This window comes from Zerene cesonia, chromosome Z, assembly GCF_012273895.1.
Source record: "Zerene cesonia ecotype Mississippi chromosome Z, Zerene_cesonia_1.1, whole genome shotgun sequence".
NCBI lineage: Eukaryota > Metazoa > Arthropoda > Insecta > Lepidoptera > Pieridae > Zerene > Zerene cesonia.
The window spans coordinates 9,881,296-9,895,707 of record NC_052122.1 but is presented as its reverse complement, the minus strand read 5'-3'; the positions used below and the strand labels follow the sequence as shown (position 1 = coordinate 9,895,707).

The 14,412-nt window shown below is 34.4% G+C and overlaps 1 protein-coding gene across 1 annotated transcript; it reads left to right on the top strand.

Annotated features, from left to right (window-relative positions):
* Positions 1 to 3,201: 3,201 nt before the first annotated feature.
* Positions 3,202 to 13,150, top strand: LOC119835661. Its single transcript, XM_038360625.1, has 6 exons — positions 3,202 to 3,479; positions 6,311 to 6,368; positions 8,473 to 8,925; positions 9,638 to 9,846; positions 11,368 to 11,471; positions 12,529 to 13,150. Exons 2-5 carry the CDS (start codon positions 6,358 to 6,360, stop codon positions 11,466 to 11,468), a joined length of 774 nt encoding a protein of 257 aa, XP_038216553.1. The 5' UTR covers positions 3,202 to 3,479; positions 6,311 to 6,357; the 3' UTR covers positions 11,469 to 11,471; positions 12,529 to 13,150.
* Positions 13,151 to 14,412: the final 1,262 nt, after the last annotated feature.

Below are 14,412 nucleotides of genomic sequence, written 5' to 3'. Positions count from 1 at the left end.
TGAATTTTCTATGCTATAAACCTTACGGAGCCCGAGACCTTTCCAACGAATGCAAAACCGTGGAAATCGGTTGGTGCGTTCTAGAGTTATAGCGTCAGGAAGGAAAAACCGACTTATTTTTATATAGTAGATAAGATTTAAAAACAAATGAACAGTGTGGCATCACTCAATGTTGACACTTTGTTTGTAAATTATTATGTTTGTATATTATATAAAGTCACCAAAAGAAAAAGTTATCAAAAGGATAATGGTAAATGATATTCGTACTTTGTAGATACTCAAAATGACATTAATACTGTAATAGCGGTCTCCTCATTCAATACAGTTGGTTTGTCTATGACAAGAATAAAAAGAAGCTAATCCTTTAGCCATATTTGCAACAGTCTGGACACATTTCCAATTAGTACAGAAAATCTGATTGCGTCCAAAAGGAAATAATAACCAACCTGAAAAGGCCTCAGACAGACACGAACGTTGTAAGCCGCTAAACTTGCCATATTAAGTTATTTGGGATTTTGTTTAGAGCAGGGTTCCATTAGAGTTACATTTTGCGTATCAAATGAAATGCTTTGGTATCAATTACTTAATTGTCTTTATTGGCGCAGCTTTTACTTCTCTTTCATTCTTTTTGCTTTCGGTTGATACTTTTATTTGATTAGATCGTCTAATCGCTTTTTTCTGTGTCCTGCGACCTTGAAGTCCTGACATGACGCGTTTTTAACTGTTTATTCTTTATTACACGGTTCGTTTGGGATACAAAAGATTATTATTATAACGTTTTGTATTGTAACAGAATAATCCGTGAATTTGTATAGCACATTTGAAAACACTAATACGTTTGAGGTAATACTTTTATTTTTTATTTGTAGACACCTTTTAATAGTCTCGATTATTAAATTACACTGTATCAATGTTCATATATAACCCTGCAAATTATTTGCTACATTTTCCTTTCTGAATTTGAAAGAACGGCATTATGCTATGAATAAATCAGGATTCATGTCATAACCAGTGCCACTTACCGGAAATAACAGACCTGATAGTTTTCCTTTGTTTCTAATACAAATCTGCATATCCGTTAAAGAGCACAATTCTTGCTTTGGCTCATTTTTTATGTCATAGCGGGCAACCTAGCTAGTGGTTCGCCTGATGGTAAACGATCACCACCGCCCATGAACATTCGCAGAGGCTCAGACCTCTTAGAATGCGCTTTTAAGGGATAAGGGATAGGGAAAGGATTGATGACTGGAAAGAAGGAATGGACCGTATGAAAAACAATAGCAAGCTATTATTTCACGCCAGATTTCTGTGGGGGTGTGGTGCTTCCCCGGTGCGAGCTAGCCCAATTCGTGACGAAGCATGCTCGACTACCACAACAAAAATTAATGATTAACTAAGGTTATAGCAGTATATGATCTGAGACGTATAACGTTTTCACTTCGCTTTTTAGTTGAGCTGTAATTTTCTTTGGATTTTAATCGGTTGACTCGACAATAGGTGAAGTTTACAAAGGGTGTGAGCTACCAATTATATTAATGACAGGTCTGTAATTAATTTTATTTTATGCAGTTTAGACAAGTTAGTTAGAAGAGTTCAACAGCTTGTTTTAACACTGCTCTGTTTTCGAAACTAATTATAAAAAACTTAAAGGGAAAAAGAATTTTACGATGTAAGATAAATAACCAGACAGTCATTCAGGTAAATATATCGATATGCTGATGTGTGAATACTTTAGAGGTGACTATCGTTTTATTTAAATCGCATCCGTTTAACTTTTATTTTATTAATGGAAGTCGAGACTACCTTATATAATTGAAAAACTCCAATGTTAGAGAATATTTCAAGATTTCCCATAAAAGCAATTAATTAAAATGTAAATAAATGAAGACCATTCAACGACTTCGTTGAAATCGAAAATACGTATATTTGTACACTCTTTGAAATGATAAAAGAACGTCAAAAATTCTCACATAGTAACATAGAAGATATTAATTGAACCTTAAAGCCAATATATAACGTAGGCTTTATTAAAATTCTCAATACAGCCTCGTTTAACATACCAAACATACGTAGTACTTGATAGCTAGAGGGGCTGCGGCTTGCTGTAGGCGTAGCCTCCAGCGTCACCGCTAGCGTCGCCGCTAGCTACCCTAAGGGACGGAGAGACGGATGAATAAATTTCCCTTCTTAATATTATATAAATAAATGTTCCCGTTTTTGTGATAAGGTTGATTGACTTTGTGTTAAATGCGTATCGTAGTTGGTATCATTCATGTTTGACAAACGAAGCTTAAAAGAAGGTGGTGGCTCAGTGGTAAGGACCTCGGACTTCAAAATCGATAAGTCAGGGTTCGAGACCAGGCGAGTGTGCAAGAAATAAATTGATTTTTCAATTTATCTGCACATAAATATGAATAACATAACTACTGCTCGAAACGGTGAAAGAAAACGTCGTGAGGAAACCGGCATGTCTGAGCATAAAAAATTCGACGACATGTGACATCTGCCAACCCGCACTTGGACAGCGTGGTGGATTATGGCCTAAACCCTCATAGGAGGCCTGTGTCCCAGCAGTGGGAACATGTATGGGCTGCTGAAGATGACAATGTTGAGGCTTTAAAGTTATGTTGATCGTAAGAATTTGTGAAAACAAAGGACGGTCTATTATTAGATTATAATTATAATGCTACCGCTGAACTAAAGTAATTAAAAAATAACTGAAATTATTATTAAGAATAACAAAAGACAGAACGGTTTTCTTTGTTTTTTTAGGGAACCTTTAAATAACTTATCGCTCTTCCATTAACATAACTGCAATTATTTAATAGACTTAATAATAATTTGGTCATATAAAATACAGCTAGATTTTCTTAAAATAAAACTAAATAACACTCATTATCGGACATATAAAAATATGATACGTAAACCGCAAAACATCTAGGCCATAGATAGGTCGTATTTTCCTGCACTACTAGTATTATATTCTTTACAAAAATATATTTTTACGGCGTGATCAGTCAATACACATATATGTATATAACCGCTCCGCTATATAAAACGGCAGACGCTTGCGGCGGTTCGAAATAATTTTCAAAATGATTGTTCTGTAGATGAATGCCCGCGGTCACACCGCTCGCGGCGCGAGAGCACTGCTAGCAGTTCTAATGTCTATCTGAAGTAAACCGCCCGAGGTATGCGACGCCACGCTCCGGGCTACCCCGCGACCAACCCCTTATAATACACACGAAATAATAATTCGCAGCTGAGGTACGAATGTACCAAATAAGTTTAACGTTCATACCTTCTAAAACAGTTGGAAAGCGCGGACGTATAAACCTTACAACTTGGCTCGTGTTAAAATTTTCTTGAACGTAATGTGTGACGTGTTTAGTTCATAAGCATTTTGGTGTGAAACTTTAATAATGTGAGAACTATGCGTGATTATTTATCCAGTGTTAACGCATCAAGCCCAGCGACATGTACGTATTAAAAAGCTGTTTTAACAAGACTAAGCTGTCAAAGTTTATCCACAATGAGAAAGTATAAAGTTCGGTAGGTTCGAATTTGTTAGTTAAGCTAAATAGAATTATGGATATGATATTTTAAATCTTTGTTTTTCGCACAAATGCGTAGTATTCAAGATAGAGCACCTGCGTTTTATAATAGCAAACCTTCTCGGAAAGTCTTTACGTAAAACATCAAAGCTTTAAGCGCCTTCGGAATTTTAATATTTCATTTCTGGAAAATTTTTCTTCGTATATAAGAAGTTTAAATTAACTATGTGATTCAAAATTTTCATATACTGCAGTATATTTTATTTTACTTAAATTTGAAGAAACACTCAGTCCTTTCTTTAGTTGACATTTATAATTATTATGTAAATGATAACAATTAGTCATAATTAAATTGACAGTTATGGTTTGTGAATCCAGAGGTCATAGGAATTATCTTGAAAATCCCACGAAAACAAGAACTACGCGTAAAAACCTAAGGACTGTCAAACTATTACTGAGACACACGGGCGAAGCCGTAGGCGGAAAGCTAGTACAATATATTCTTTTTATCTCTCTCCACTTTCATAACATATTTGTCAAAGTTGAATATAGTTAAATCAATTATAAGATGATACCATAAGCCTTCTGTGTATGTTTCATGCACGGGATAGATATTCAACTGTAACGCAATGCGGTATAGGCTAAAATACGCAACGCTTGCCATTGTCATATACTAAATTGATATGTGACAATATGTCATAGTATGCACAAGAGCCTCCATCACATACTATCATTCTGCTATCTATAGATATACAACTAACAGTCAAGATGCAGATATTGTGTGCTGTTCTATTAAATTTTCTAATAAGTACGCAAACTTATTGTTAGGCTGGGTATACACAAGAGCGTTAGCGTATCGAGTCTTCTATGTAATGTATCCTTCCTATAAGTGGACCAAAGTGAATAATCAGCTTCGAAGAGCATTTCCATGTATTGTAACTTTCCTGTGACTTGCTGCTACTTGAATTATATAATTATCCCTTTAAAAAACCTTTTAGCGCTAGGAACTTTCTGTTTTGTATTCCATTTATTCGTTTATCTTCTTTCTATCAATGCGATTCTAGGATCAAATAATCTACTTATATATAAAAATCAATTACTGTTCGTTAGTCTCGCTAAAGCTCGAGAAAGGACGGGCTAATTTTTATAATAATGGTTTTGGTGCATTCTGAATAGTCCAGGGAAGGTTTAAAAGGAATAATACGGAGGCGAGCGAAGCCGCGGACGGGAATCTAGTTAGTGGTATAAGTTTTCCAAAGAATTGCTTGTTCACTTTCTATCTCAATTAATTGGAAAACAGAAGTGTAAGATATTAAAAAATATTTTTAAAATGAACCTAAGTTTTTCATGTTTTATATTGGAAGAGGTTCAAGAAAAGTCCTTTCTATTGTCTACGGTATATTGTGGATGACAATTTCTTTAAACGTAGATTTCAAAGACATTATTTCTTTGACAAGTCCATCGTTAGCTATAGAATTTATATTAAACGGGGAACTACAGGCATGTTTAAATAATTAATTTAAACGAAACTATATCACTTTTAATGCGTTACCTACCAACTTCAACAGATGAATTCGTAAAGGTTCTGCTCATGACGTTAACGAAAATTGAATATCTTTCATTAAAATGTTTTAAATTAATTGGTATTTGAAATATCAAAGAAAGCTGGCAACGTACTCGGTAAATAATTGATATAAAGATTTATTTTTAGTTAATGTGATAGACGTGGAGGAGGCATAATTCACGCAATTCGATTTATCGAGACATATAAAGCTCCCCCGCATATTGTCTCAGTATATCATTGGCGATAAATCGCTAGCTCATATTTCTATCCAGTATGTATCATTACATTATAAATATAATTAATCCATTGCACCAACATTGAACGCACGCAACAATTGCAATTTTATCATATTATACATAGCGGAGATCGATATTAACGATATATTATACCAACTATAACAAAATCGCGTCTACGGCAATACGCATAAATAAATTTCAACCTTATTTTGCGTTGAATATTAAAAGCGCTCGTAAATAATGTAGTTGTACATACAAAATGTTGGCAGGCCGGCCCGGGGCCTCCGCCGGCGACGGCAGGGCTCCGGGCGGTGCGCCCCATAATAAAGTCGAGTTCATGAATGGCCTTAGGCCTTCGCCTACTCCAAACGGAGAGCGGTATATACGGGAATTCAGAAATAGAAAATGTTTTGCTCTGGGGAAACGTCTTGGGTTATTGTGAACTCTTTTGTTTATTAAACATTTTTCAAATATTTTATGAAATCCTTAATACCTAGATGGCGAGAAAAAGCCACTTAAATATAAATAAATTCAATTGGTTTTTGCAAGAAAAGCTTAATATTTACCAAACTTTAAAGGGTGTCCATCCTTGACTGTCCAGTCAAGTTAGACAGAGGAGCACGTGTGAGCGCGATCTCTTAAAATTTAAACTTTTATTTTTTTAGTTCGACGGAACTTGTTTAAAGAAATATTAACTTTCTTTCGTTTTAAACGATTTGAAATACATGAATGCACAGGTAGTCGATTTTTACATTTTGTTCATCTAAAATAATTAAAGAATTGCTTGACTATATCAACTAAATAAAAACAAAGAAAGGTGTCGGGTAGTGACTGAAATTAATTTTCCGTAACAAATCCAATAAACCCTAAAATATGTAATGTCATAATAATAACGAATTTTCCCAATAATTTAATTAATAAGTATAGTTTTGATGTTAAAGCTATTTTCCTTTCAGATTTGAAATAAACATCAAATTTTGAGAGCCGATAGCAATTTGTCAGCATGCCAAAAAGGTTTGTATACAATACTCGCATTATATGTGAACACAAAACAAAACAGTATCAACGCGTGTTTGTTTATCAGTTTGTACACCCCTACCTATCGATTGAATTAAAAACCTTTATTATATAACAAGTTCGGACAACATATTGCCTATAATTTATTGCGGAAACTAGGACGCCTAATGCAGAAAGAAAATAGCGTGTATATATATCTAGGTAGTGTTATTGTTATGGGTATTGTTTATACCTAGGTAAGGTATTGTTCTTCCTGCAGAGAATTTTCTATTGATAGATAAAAATTCCAAGATCTAGGACATCGGATGTAGTACTCTAAGATAAACTAGACTCAGAGCCAAGGGTTGTTTAGTGCAATAGCATTTTGTGTTGACATGTAAAAATCGAAAATCTGTATAACACACTTTTTAGCTAGCTTTTCAATAATTGGACTGATTAAGAGCAATTTAAAAAACTGTTAGGTGTAAGTTTTATTATTTTGAAGCAATCAGTCTAATATAATAATAATAATAATAAACGGGCACGTTTTCCGCAACTCGACGACTAGCGCCTAGCATTCAGTCTAATACGCTATAGCATGAGATTCGTGGTTATTTACGATTTTTGTTGTGGTCGTCGTCAATACCTAACTAAGTTACGCTAGACCTTGGTTAGCTTTAAATGATTAAATATCAATTTGGTAGGTGCTGCTATCCTACAGCTGGCTTAATAAGTTCAAACATAATTGTATCAATCGTATACTGGTTGTTTGACGAAAGACGAGTAACGTCATCGAGTTGTGTGGTATATAACGCTATAATTCGATGTTGTTACCGGCAAAGGTATATTAAAAATTTATATTTAGTATGCGATTGAAGCCTTGCGGACCAGCTTATAGTAAAATAATAACTAATCTAATCGCTAACAAAGTATAGGGCAGATGATATACATCTGTTGCACTGATCGATTTTCTCGATGGACAAGATGTGATCAGCCTTCTGTGTCCTGTCAGACCAAGATATTCTTATTTTGTGAGTCTCCACCGGGAATCGAATCCAGAACCCCTCGGTCCTACGCTCACCCGTTAACCACTGCACGAAGCAGGCGGGACCAGCTGTCATGGCATAATTTATTTAGTTAAGCCACAGAATAAATAATACTAGCCTAAACTATAGTACTATTATATCACGACATATTCAAAAATTAGGAAATAATTGACATTCACATTCACGTTTGATATGATTTGTAATCCGAGTAAATTAATCTGTGCGATTCGTGGAATTGTATATGAAATAGAATACACACAGAGATTCATAAGTGCTCTTACAAAGCTGTTAGGATTCCCAGAACACAAATTTACCTGCAAAATTATCGTTAAATGATGTTTCGATGTAACCATTAATACAGTAATCTATATATGTATTTAGATTACTCTGCGTATATACACATATCAATGCGTGTTGTAATATTATTAAAAATTAATTGTAACTTTTCTTCCTTGGCTACGCCCGCGTGCTCAAAGGAAAAAGCCCATGGGAATAAGATGTTACACCACACTTGAACCTATGACACCTGACCTATGACACTCTCCAGTCTCGTAACTATATATTTAACGTAAAAATAATACAATAAAATGGTTATGTTGCGTCGTGAAAGAAATACTAACAAACAAACACGTTTTCACACTTATAATATTATGTAGTACCTGGTATAATAATAACACAAAAGATAGAAGGAATCTTGCAGCAAACGTGTTGAAATTTAGTCAAAATAGGATTTAAAATCGGTAGTCTTTACTTAGATTTCTTCGTACCAATGACCTCAAATACACAATACAAAAATATACTCACCAATAAATATGGTATAACATTTCATACTGAGAATAAGATGCTCCTAAGAATAAAAAGAAACGTGACAATATATAAATATGCATATAGGTACCTTATACTACCTTATACTAACCCGCACGTATATTATAGTTTAAGCTCTGTATATAATAGCGTCGATAATCTTCATTTATTTGTTGTTTTTTACAAAATAATGTTTCAAAACTATATCATTTTAGATTTAACAAATTTTGATCGTTTTCACAGAATATTGTGTTATTTTATTTTCGATACAGAGTAAGTGGCCGTTGCACGGAACCGCTGCCGGATTGGACGCCACGGCCCAAAAGATCATCCTCCGTATGCTCAACGACCCAACCAGACGAGAGCCGCCCACCGCACCCGCATGTGCATGAGCACGGGCACGGGCCCATACACGTGCAGCCGCATAACCAACGCCCTGAGAACTGGCCCTACCGCCCTCGCCCGTACATCAGCCAGCCTGTGGACAGCGGTTGGTACGGCATGTATGATAAAGTGCAAGACATCCGCTCGCTACAATGTGAGATGCCCACCCATAGGTATCATGGCGCGGGGCACATGCATGAGCACCATGGATACGAAATGAGCTACGGTCCGGAGCCGCGCTATTGCATGCCGCGCATTGCGGTTCCCAACCACATGACTGCGCCGGTGCATATTGATGTGGGCGGGGTGATTTATACATCATCCATGGAGACACTGACTGTGTAAGTATCTAATGTGTTTCGTTGCAAATCGGTTTCTTACGTACAGTATCTTTATTCCTTTACAATTTATAAAACGTTTATATTATATAAAAGGAAAATTACCGAAACCAAAATGATACGGTGAATTTGATAGTCCAACGATAGGATCTCGAGGCTTTAGTGCGATGTTAATTAGTTATTCTGTGTACGCGGTGTGGCTTTAAGCTTTCAAAAGCATTCGTCAGATTTAAAACTTGTTCGCCGGTTCTCCGTTTCCCAGTTATTTTGGCAGGATCGTAAATAAGCGTGGTTTATCCAACCCGAGCCAAGAGCGTAGCCCGCAGCCATGCGGAGGTACCTCGCGCCACTTTTATCCTACACCGAAGTTATTAAGAGCTATTTTTATTGTGCGTTTAAATGACCACCAGTAAATCGAAGAATGCTCTGAATTTTGTATCTGAAATCCTTTATAAGTTATAATTGATTCAAACTCTTTACAATTTTTTTGGTTATACCATAGAAGTAATTCTGTTACGAATTAATTTATTATTGGTATTTTTATTACATTTAGAAACTCAACTGAAACAAATTTTCAATTACTTTATTTCTATTATTTATTCTATTATTCTTAAACAAAAGTCCATCATAATATATTTTTTTTTAATTTTAGTACCCTTACAATATGGCTTAACTTTTCCCTAGAAATCCCAAGATAACTCTATAAATATTACAGCAGGTTTCCGGACTCCCGTCTCGGAAGGATGTTCTCTGGAGCGATACCGCTGGTGCTCGATAGTCTGAAGCAGCACTACTTCATCGACCGCGATGGCGGAATGTTCCGCCACATCTTGAACTACCTGCGGAACTGTCGCCTGATCCTGCCCAACAACTTCGCTGATTATGATCTCCTGGTCACAGAGGCTGAATACTTCCAGCTTCACCGTGAGTATTCTATAATAAATAAGATAAGCTTGATATGCGATTCATAAATAACACGATCTGTACTTGTATAGAGAAGTTATATTATGATGCGATTTTATTGAGTACAAACGCTATAACAATATCATTCGGTTTTGAGTCGGCTTTAAAGTAATTTTTGTATGATAAATATATAATTAATCCACCGATTTCCAGTTAAAAGCTTCTTGAAAATTCAGAAGTCAAACGCTATACTGTAAATTAAATGTGAATAAACCAGCTTTTTCTAAAGTTGGCTTCAAATATTTCTCAATGGCCGTCTTCTATGATCTATCCAACTAAATCATTTTACAACTAAGCGTTGGACATAGTACATGGTACATTGTGTTTTTTTTTTTTGTAAAAACAATATAAACATCATGTAATTATTAAAATAATATAGTACTTTAGTTAGAACACGTTCTATTAATAAAAAATACCATATAAAATAACACAACTTTACGCAACGAACTAAACGCAAAATATTACACACTTCATCAAAAAATTCTTGTTGTATGTATGTAATATATAATATGTAATATGTTCAATAACTACTTAAAGCTATTTATGGAACATCGAAAAATGTCAACGTCTAAGAGTTTCTCGATATAAAGTCTATATGCACTTCAAAAGAAGATATACAACGTGAGGAAATTCTGGGAACTCTAAATTTAATTTATTCCCATAACATGCTTGAACAAGTTTTGCTATTTATGATCTTATAAAGGATCATCTGATTTAAAAATAGACGACGCTATTCTAGTAAACTTTGACATTTAGAAGTAGAATCAGTTTTCAGTCAATCATAGATCTATTTTGGATTTTTGTTATTCGAGTTATTTAGACAGCGTAAGGCCTTCATACTTTTTGGTGAATTGTGGAGAAATTCATATTTTTTGATACAATTGCATTGTTAATCAATTTTGGCGTAACTAATATTTAGTTTGTTAAAAGGTTTCTAGAATGCTAGGAGCATTACTTGTTGCGCCTTGCATTGCATTTCATGTTTGAAATTTGATTTGCGAAATCTATAAGATTAAAATAAAGAATGAATGACTTTCTTGTGCGGAGCGAATACAGTTAAAAAGTATAGCATTTTGTTAACTTGGGTTAAGGTAAAATATCGGATATTTTTTAAAATGTTAACATTAATTTAAGTATTCATTAACATCGTTTTACGACTCCTCCATTATATACAAGAATATAACCATTACCAATGTGTTACAGAGATGGTTAGCAACATAAAATATCCAAATTTATTTGTAGGTATTCGCCATGAGCAAATGCCCAATACTCTATGACTTATTGATTAATATGTACCGTTTATGCTTTAGAAAATTAAGTGCCAAGCAAATGCAGATGTTATACAGATTGTCTTAATCAACTTTGTATGTATGTCGAGGCTTTATGCGAATTGTACTTTATGTTTCGTGATTTTCTACATATACTGTATGAGACATGTAAGATACTCTTACCAAAGAGACAACTGTTTATTTGTTGCAATAGAAATGGTGGAAGACTTGGGTCGTTGGAAGGCAGAGCGTGATACGAAGGTGAAGGTTGAGTGGGATGTCCGCCCCACAGAGCCTGAACCACAAGCGCAGTAAGCGGTAAGTGAAGCAGTGAGCGGTAATTAAGCTAGTCATTTAAACGCTTAAATCGCTGCAATTTGCTAATTTAAACTAAGAGCCATCTAAACGGAGAGACGAGAACTACAATAATCATTTTTCAGGTTCACTCGAACGTTGAATGATAGAACGCAATTCACTTTATCCACATAGTTGGCGCAATCGTACCGTTCGGTGCAGTTAGAGTCGTTTTAATGCAATGCTTTATTTCTTCAGTAGTTCTGAAAATTAAAAGTAATGAAACCAAGATGCTATAGATTGATTTTGTTTTGTAGCCAGTCAATTGTTATTTAAGAATTCCTGTTTCATTTTTATCCAAAAGTATGGTATGCTTCAGGTAATGATAGAATTGACCTAATTTTCTCACTTGCTCTAAATAGAGTAAACGTTAGGAAATTATTTAAGCCTGGCAATTCTAATCAGGATATTATGATAAACTTATAAGTAACTTGTATTGAAAACTTAAATTAAAAAGTATCTAGTATCAGTATACAAAATTTTGATAAAATCTGTCGGTTTAGAGCGGGTCAAAATTCGAGTGTAAAGTAGTAGTGTTTGTAGCAGTTACATACAAACATACAGGTCAAGCTAATAAAAGCCTGTTAAAAATTGAAAAACATAAACAGTAAAGTTGGCTACGCTTGATGAAGCTTAAAAATTAAATTAAGCGATGGGTCATTGGATTCGGAATGGTGTTAGGCGTGGAAAAACTTTCTTTTTTAGTATACCAGTACCTCACAAGTAGGCGAAGGTCGTTGTTTTTTTGTATCCTCAGTCCCCAGGAATAATGCACGAACATAAGCGCATTTGTTTGGTATTACATGAGGCACGGGAGACAACATTCTGAATCGCGAAGCGTTTACATTTGGTTGCATTGACTAAGTTTTAAATCTTGAGTACAAAAGAATACTTATGTGACAACATAATATGCTATTGTACTCGATCGTTTAGAATTTTCTAGAATAACACTGACAAACAACGATTTATTGTTAGGACAACTACGCAAGGTGTAAATAAACAATAAAATATTTCTTTACAGGTACCACGATTACAGGCAGCTTCTTTGAAAACTACTTTCTGCTTTTGTTCGAGTTTTATAAAGTTTTCTTAAAATGCTTTGTTGTATTGAACGTTTCTTTGCATTTGTACACGTTCATGTTTAAATTTCGTTCTTATAATTTATTGTAAAATGGAGAGGAGTGATTTACCATCGTGTTAGTTGGATAAGGATGGAACTTGGTGCTGATATAGATCTTCCAAAGTCTGAACGTATTTTGTGATGATGGATAGGTGGCGCGGATAGTAAGATAATATAGTAATTATATGTCTACAAATAAATATTGAATGTTTCATCTACGTGTCAAAAAAATTTTGAGCTATTTCTCTTAAAGGGGCAATAAAAGTTTGGCTTAAATAATGTATGTAATAGCGACTTAATAGCATCGGGTGTCAGAACCAATTTCGATGGTGAAGGAGTATAAAAAATACTTTGTTAGTGAGATACATAATATGAAAGGGTTAATGGTTATGATTATATTGAAAAGTATTCTATTACTTTATAGTTATGTTATGTTACGTAATTAAAAATGAGGTAAACATGTTTATTTAGATAATTGTTTCAACTTTAATTCTAATTTTAATATAGATTTACAATCGTATGTAAGTGTTTATAGAGGTCGATATCAATCCTCTTAAATCTTCATTTTCATCATCTTCCACTTATACCGTGGATGGAGGAAATAATTCCTCACTCTCATGACTATGTTGTATTCTCTACGACAAGCAATAATAAACATAAGTATTGGGATTACTAGATAATAAGGTACCTACTCCTGACCGAAATTCTGCTACGGCGGCCAATCTCGGTTGGGACTAGCCAACTTCACAGAAGATATATTATAGTTAGGCAAAGCTCTCGCAACATTAGAGCAACTTTATTCCGCCACTCTCATACACCGGCAATTGGAAATATATAATCTGAAATAAGTCCAAGCTTGGCGTAACGCATCAACAGATGACAGGACTGCCCATCTTCAAGGCTCGTAAATTCTCTACGTAATATCTCTTCTGTCTAGTAGTCTAATACTTAATAAGTTTTAGGTAATCTTAATTCTAATAGGAGTAGTATAAAAAATAGTAGGGCGTAAGTAATATTAAGTGTTTATTTAATGTTACATTATCATATTTTTTATTAAATTAATCTTTCAATTAAACTAATTTTATTGTATAAACAGGTTACATTATTTTAAAAGAATTGTCTTTTTGTTTTATTCGAATAAGTTTCAAGTTAGAATTTACATTTATGCTATATATGCTACAGACAACAGTATTTAAAACGTTACGTTGAACTTCATGTTTCGTGAAAACCAGGTAAACATTTTAGCGTGCATGATGGATTTATTTTTTAAACCTTTGTGCTGCGATTGTTTAATAAAGAAAATTTTAATTATTACGTAATAAAAACTTTTAATTACTTTATCAAGATACTCATATAGGAGTGGCATTTTGTGAGCTGTTTGTAGTCGACAACAGGAACATTTGCAGGGGTGGTACACTTTTATTGGATAAAGATAAAGGAAAAGATTGACGACTAGAAAGAAGGAATGGATCAGGAAAGGAGAGAAAAGGAAAACGGGAATCCAATTCCCCTCGAACCGTACGAAACACCATCATGCAACTATTTCACGCCGGTCTTTTGTGGGAATGTGGTACTTTTTCGGTGCGAGCTGGCCCAATTCGTGCCGAAGCGTGCTCGAAACACAAAAAACTGTAATGTAATGCTCGTCGTTTTTAAATTAAATGTTAAAATAAATGTAAACTATATGTCTATACAACACTAAATTTAGTAAAACCATGAATAATTGTATGTAAAACATAGAATAAACTTTAAGGTCACATCTCTTTATGTGAGTAGTATAATTAA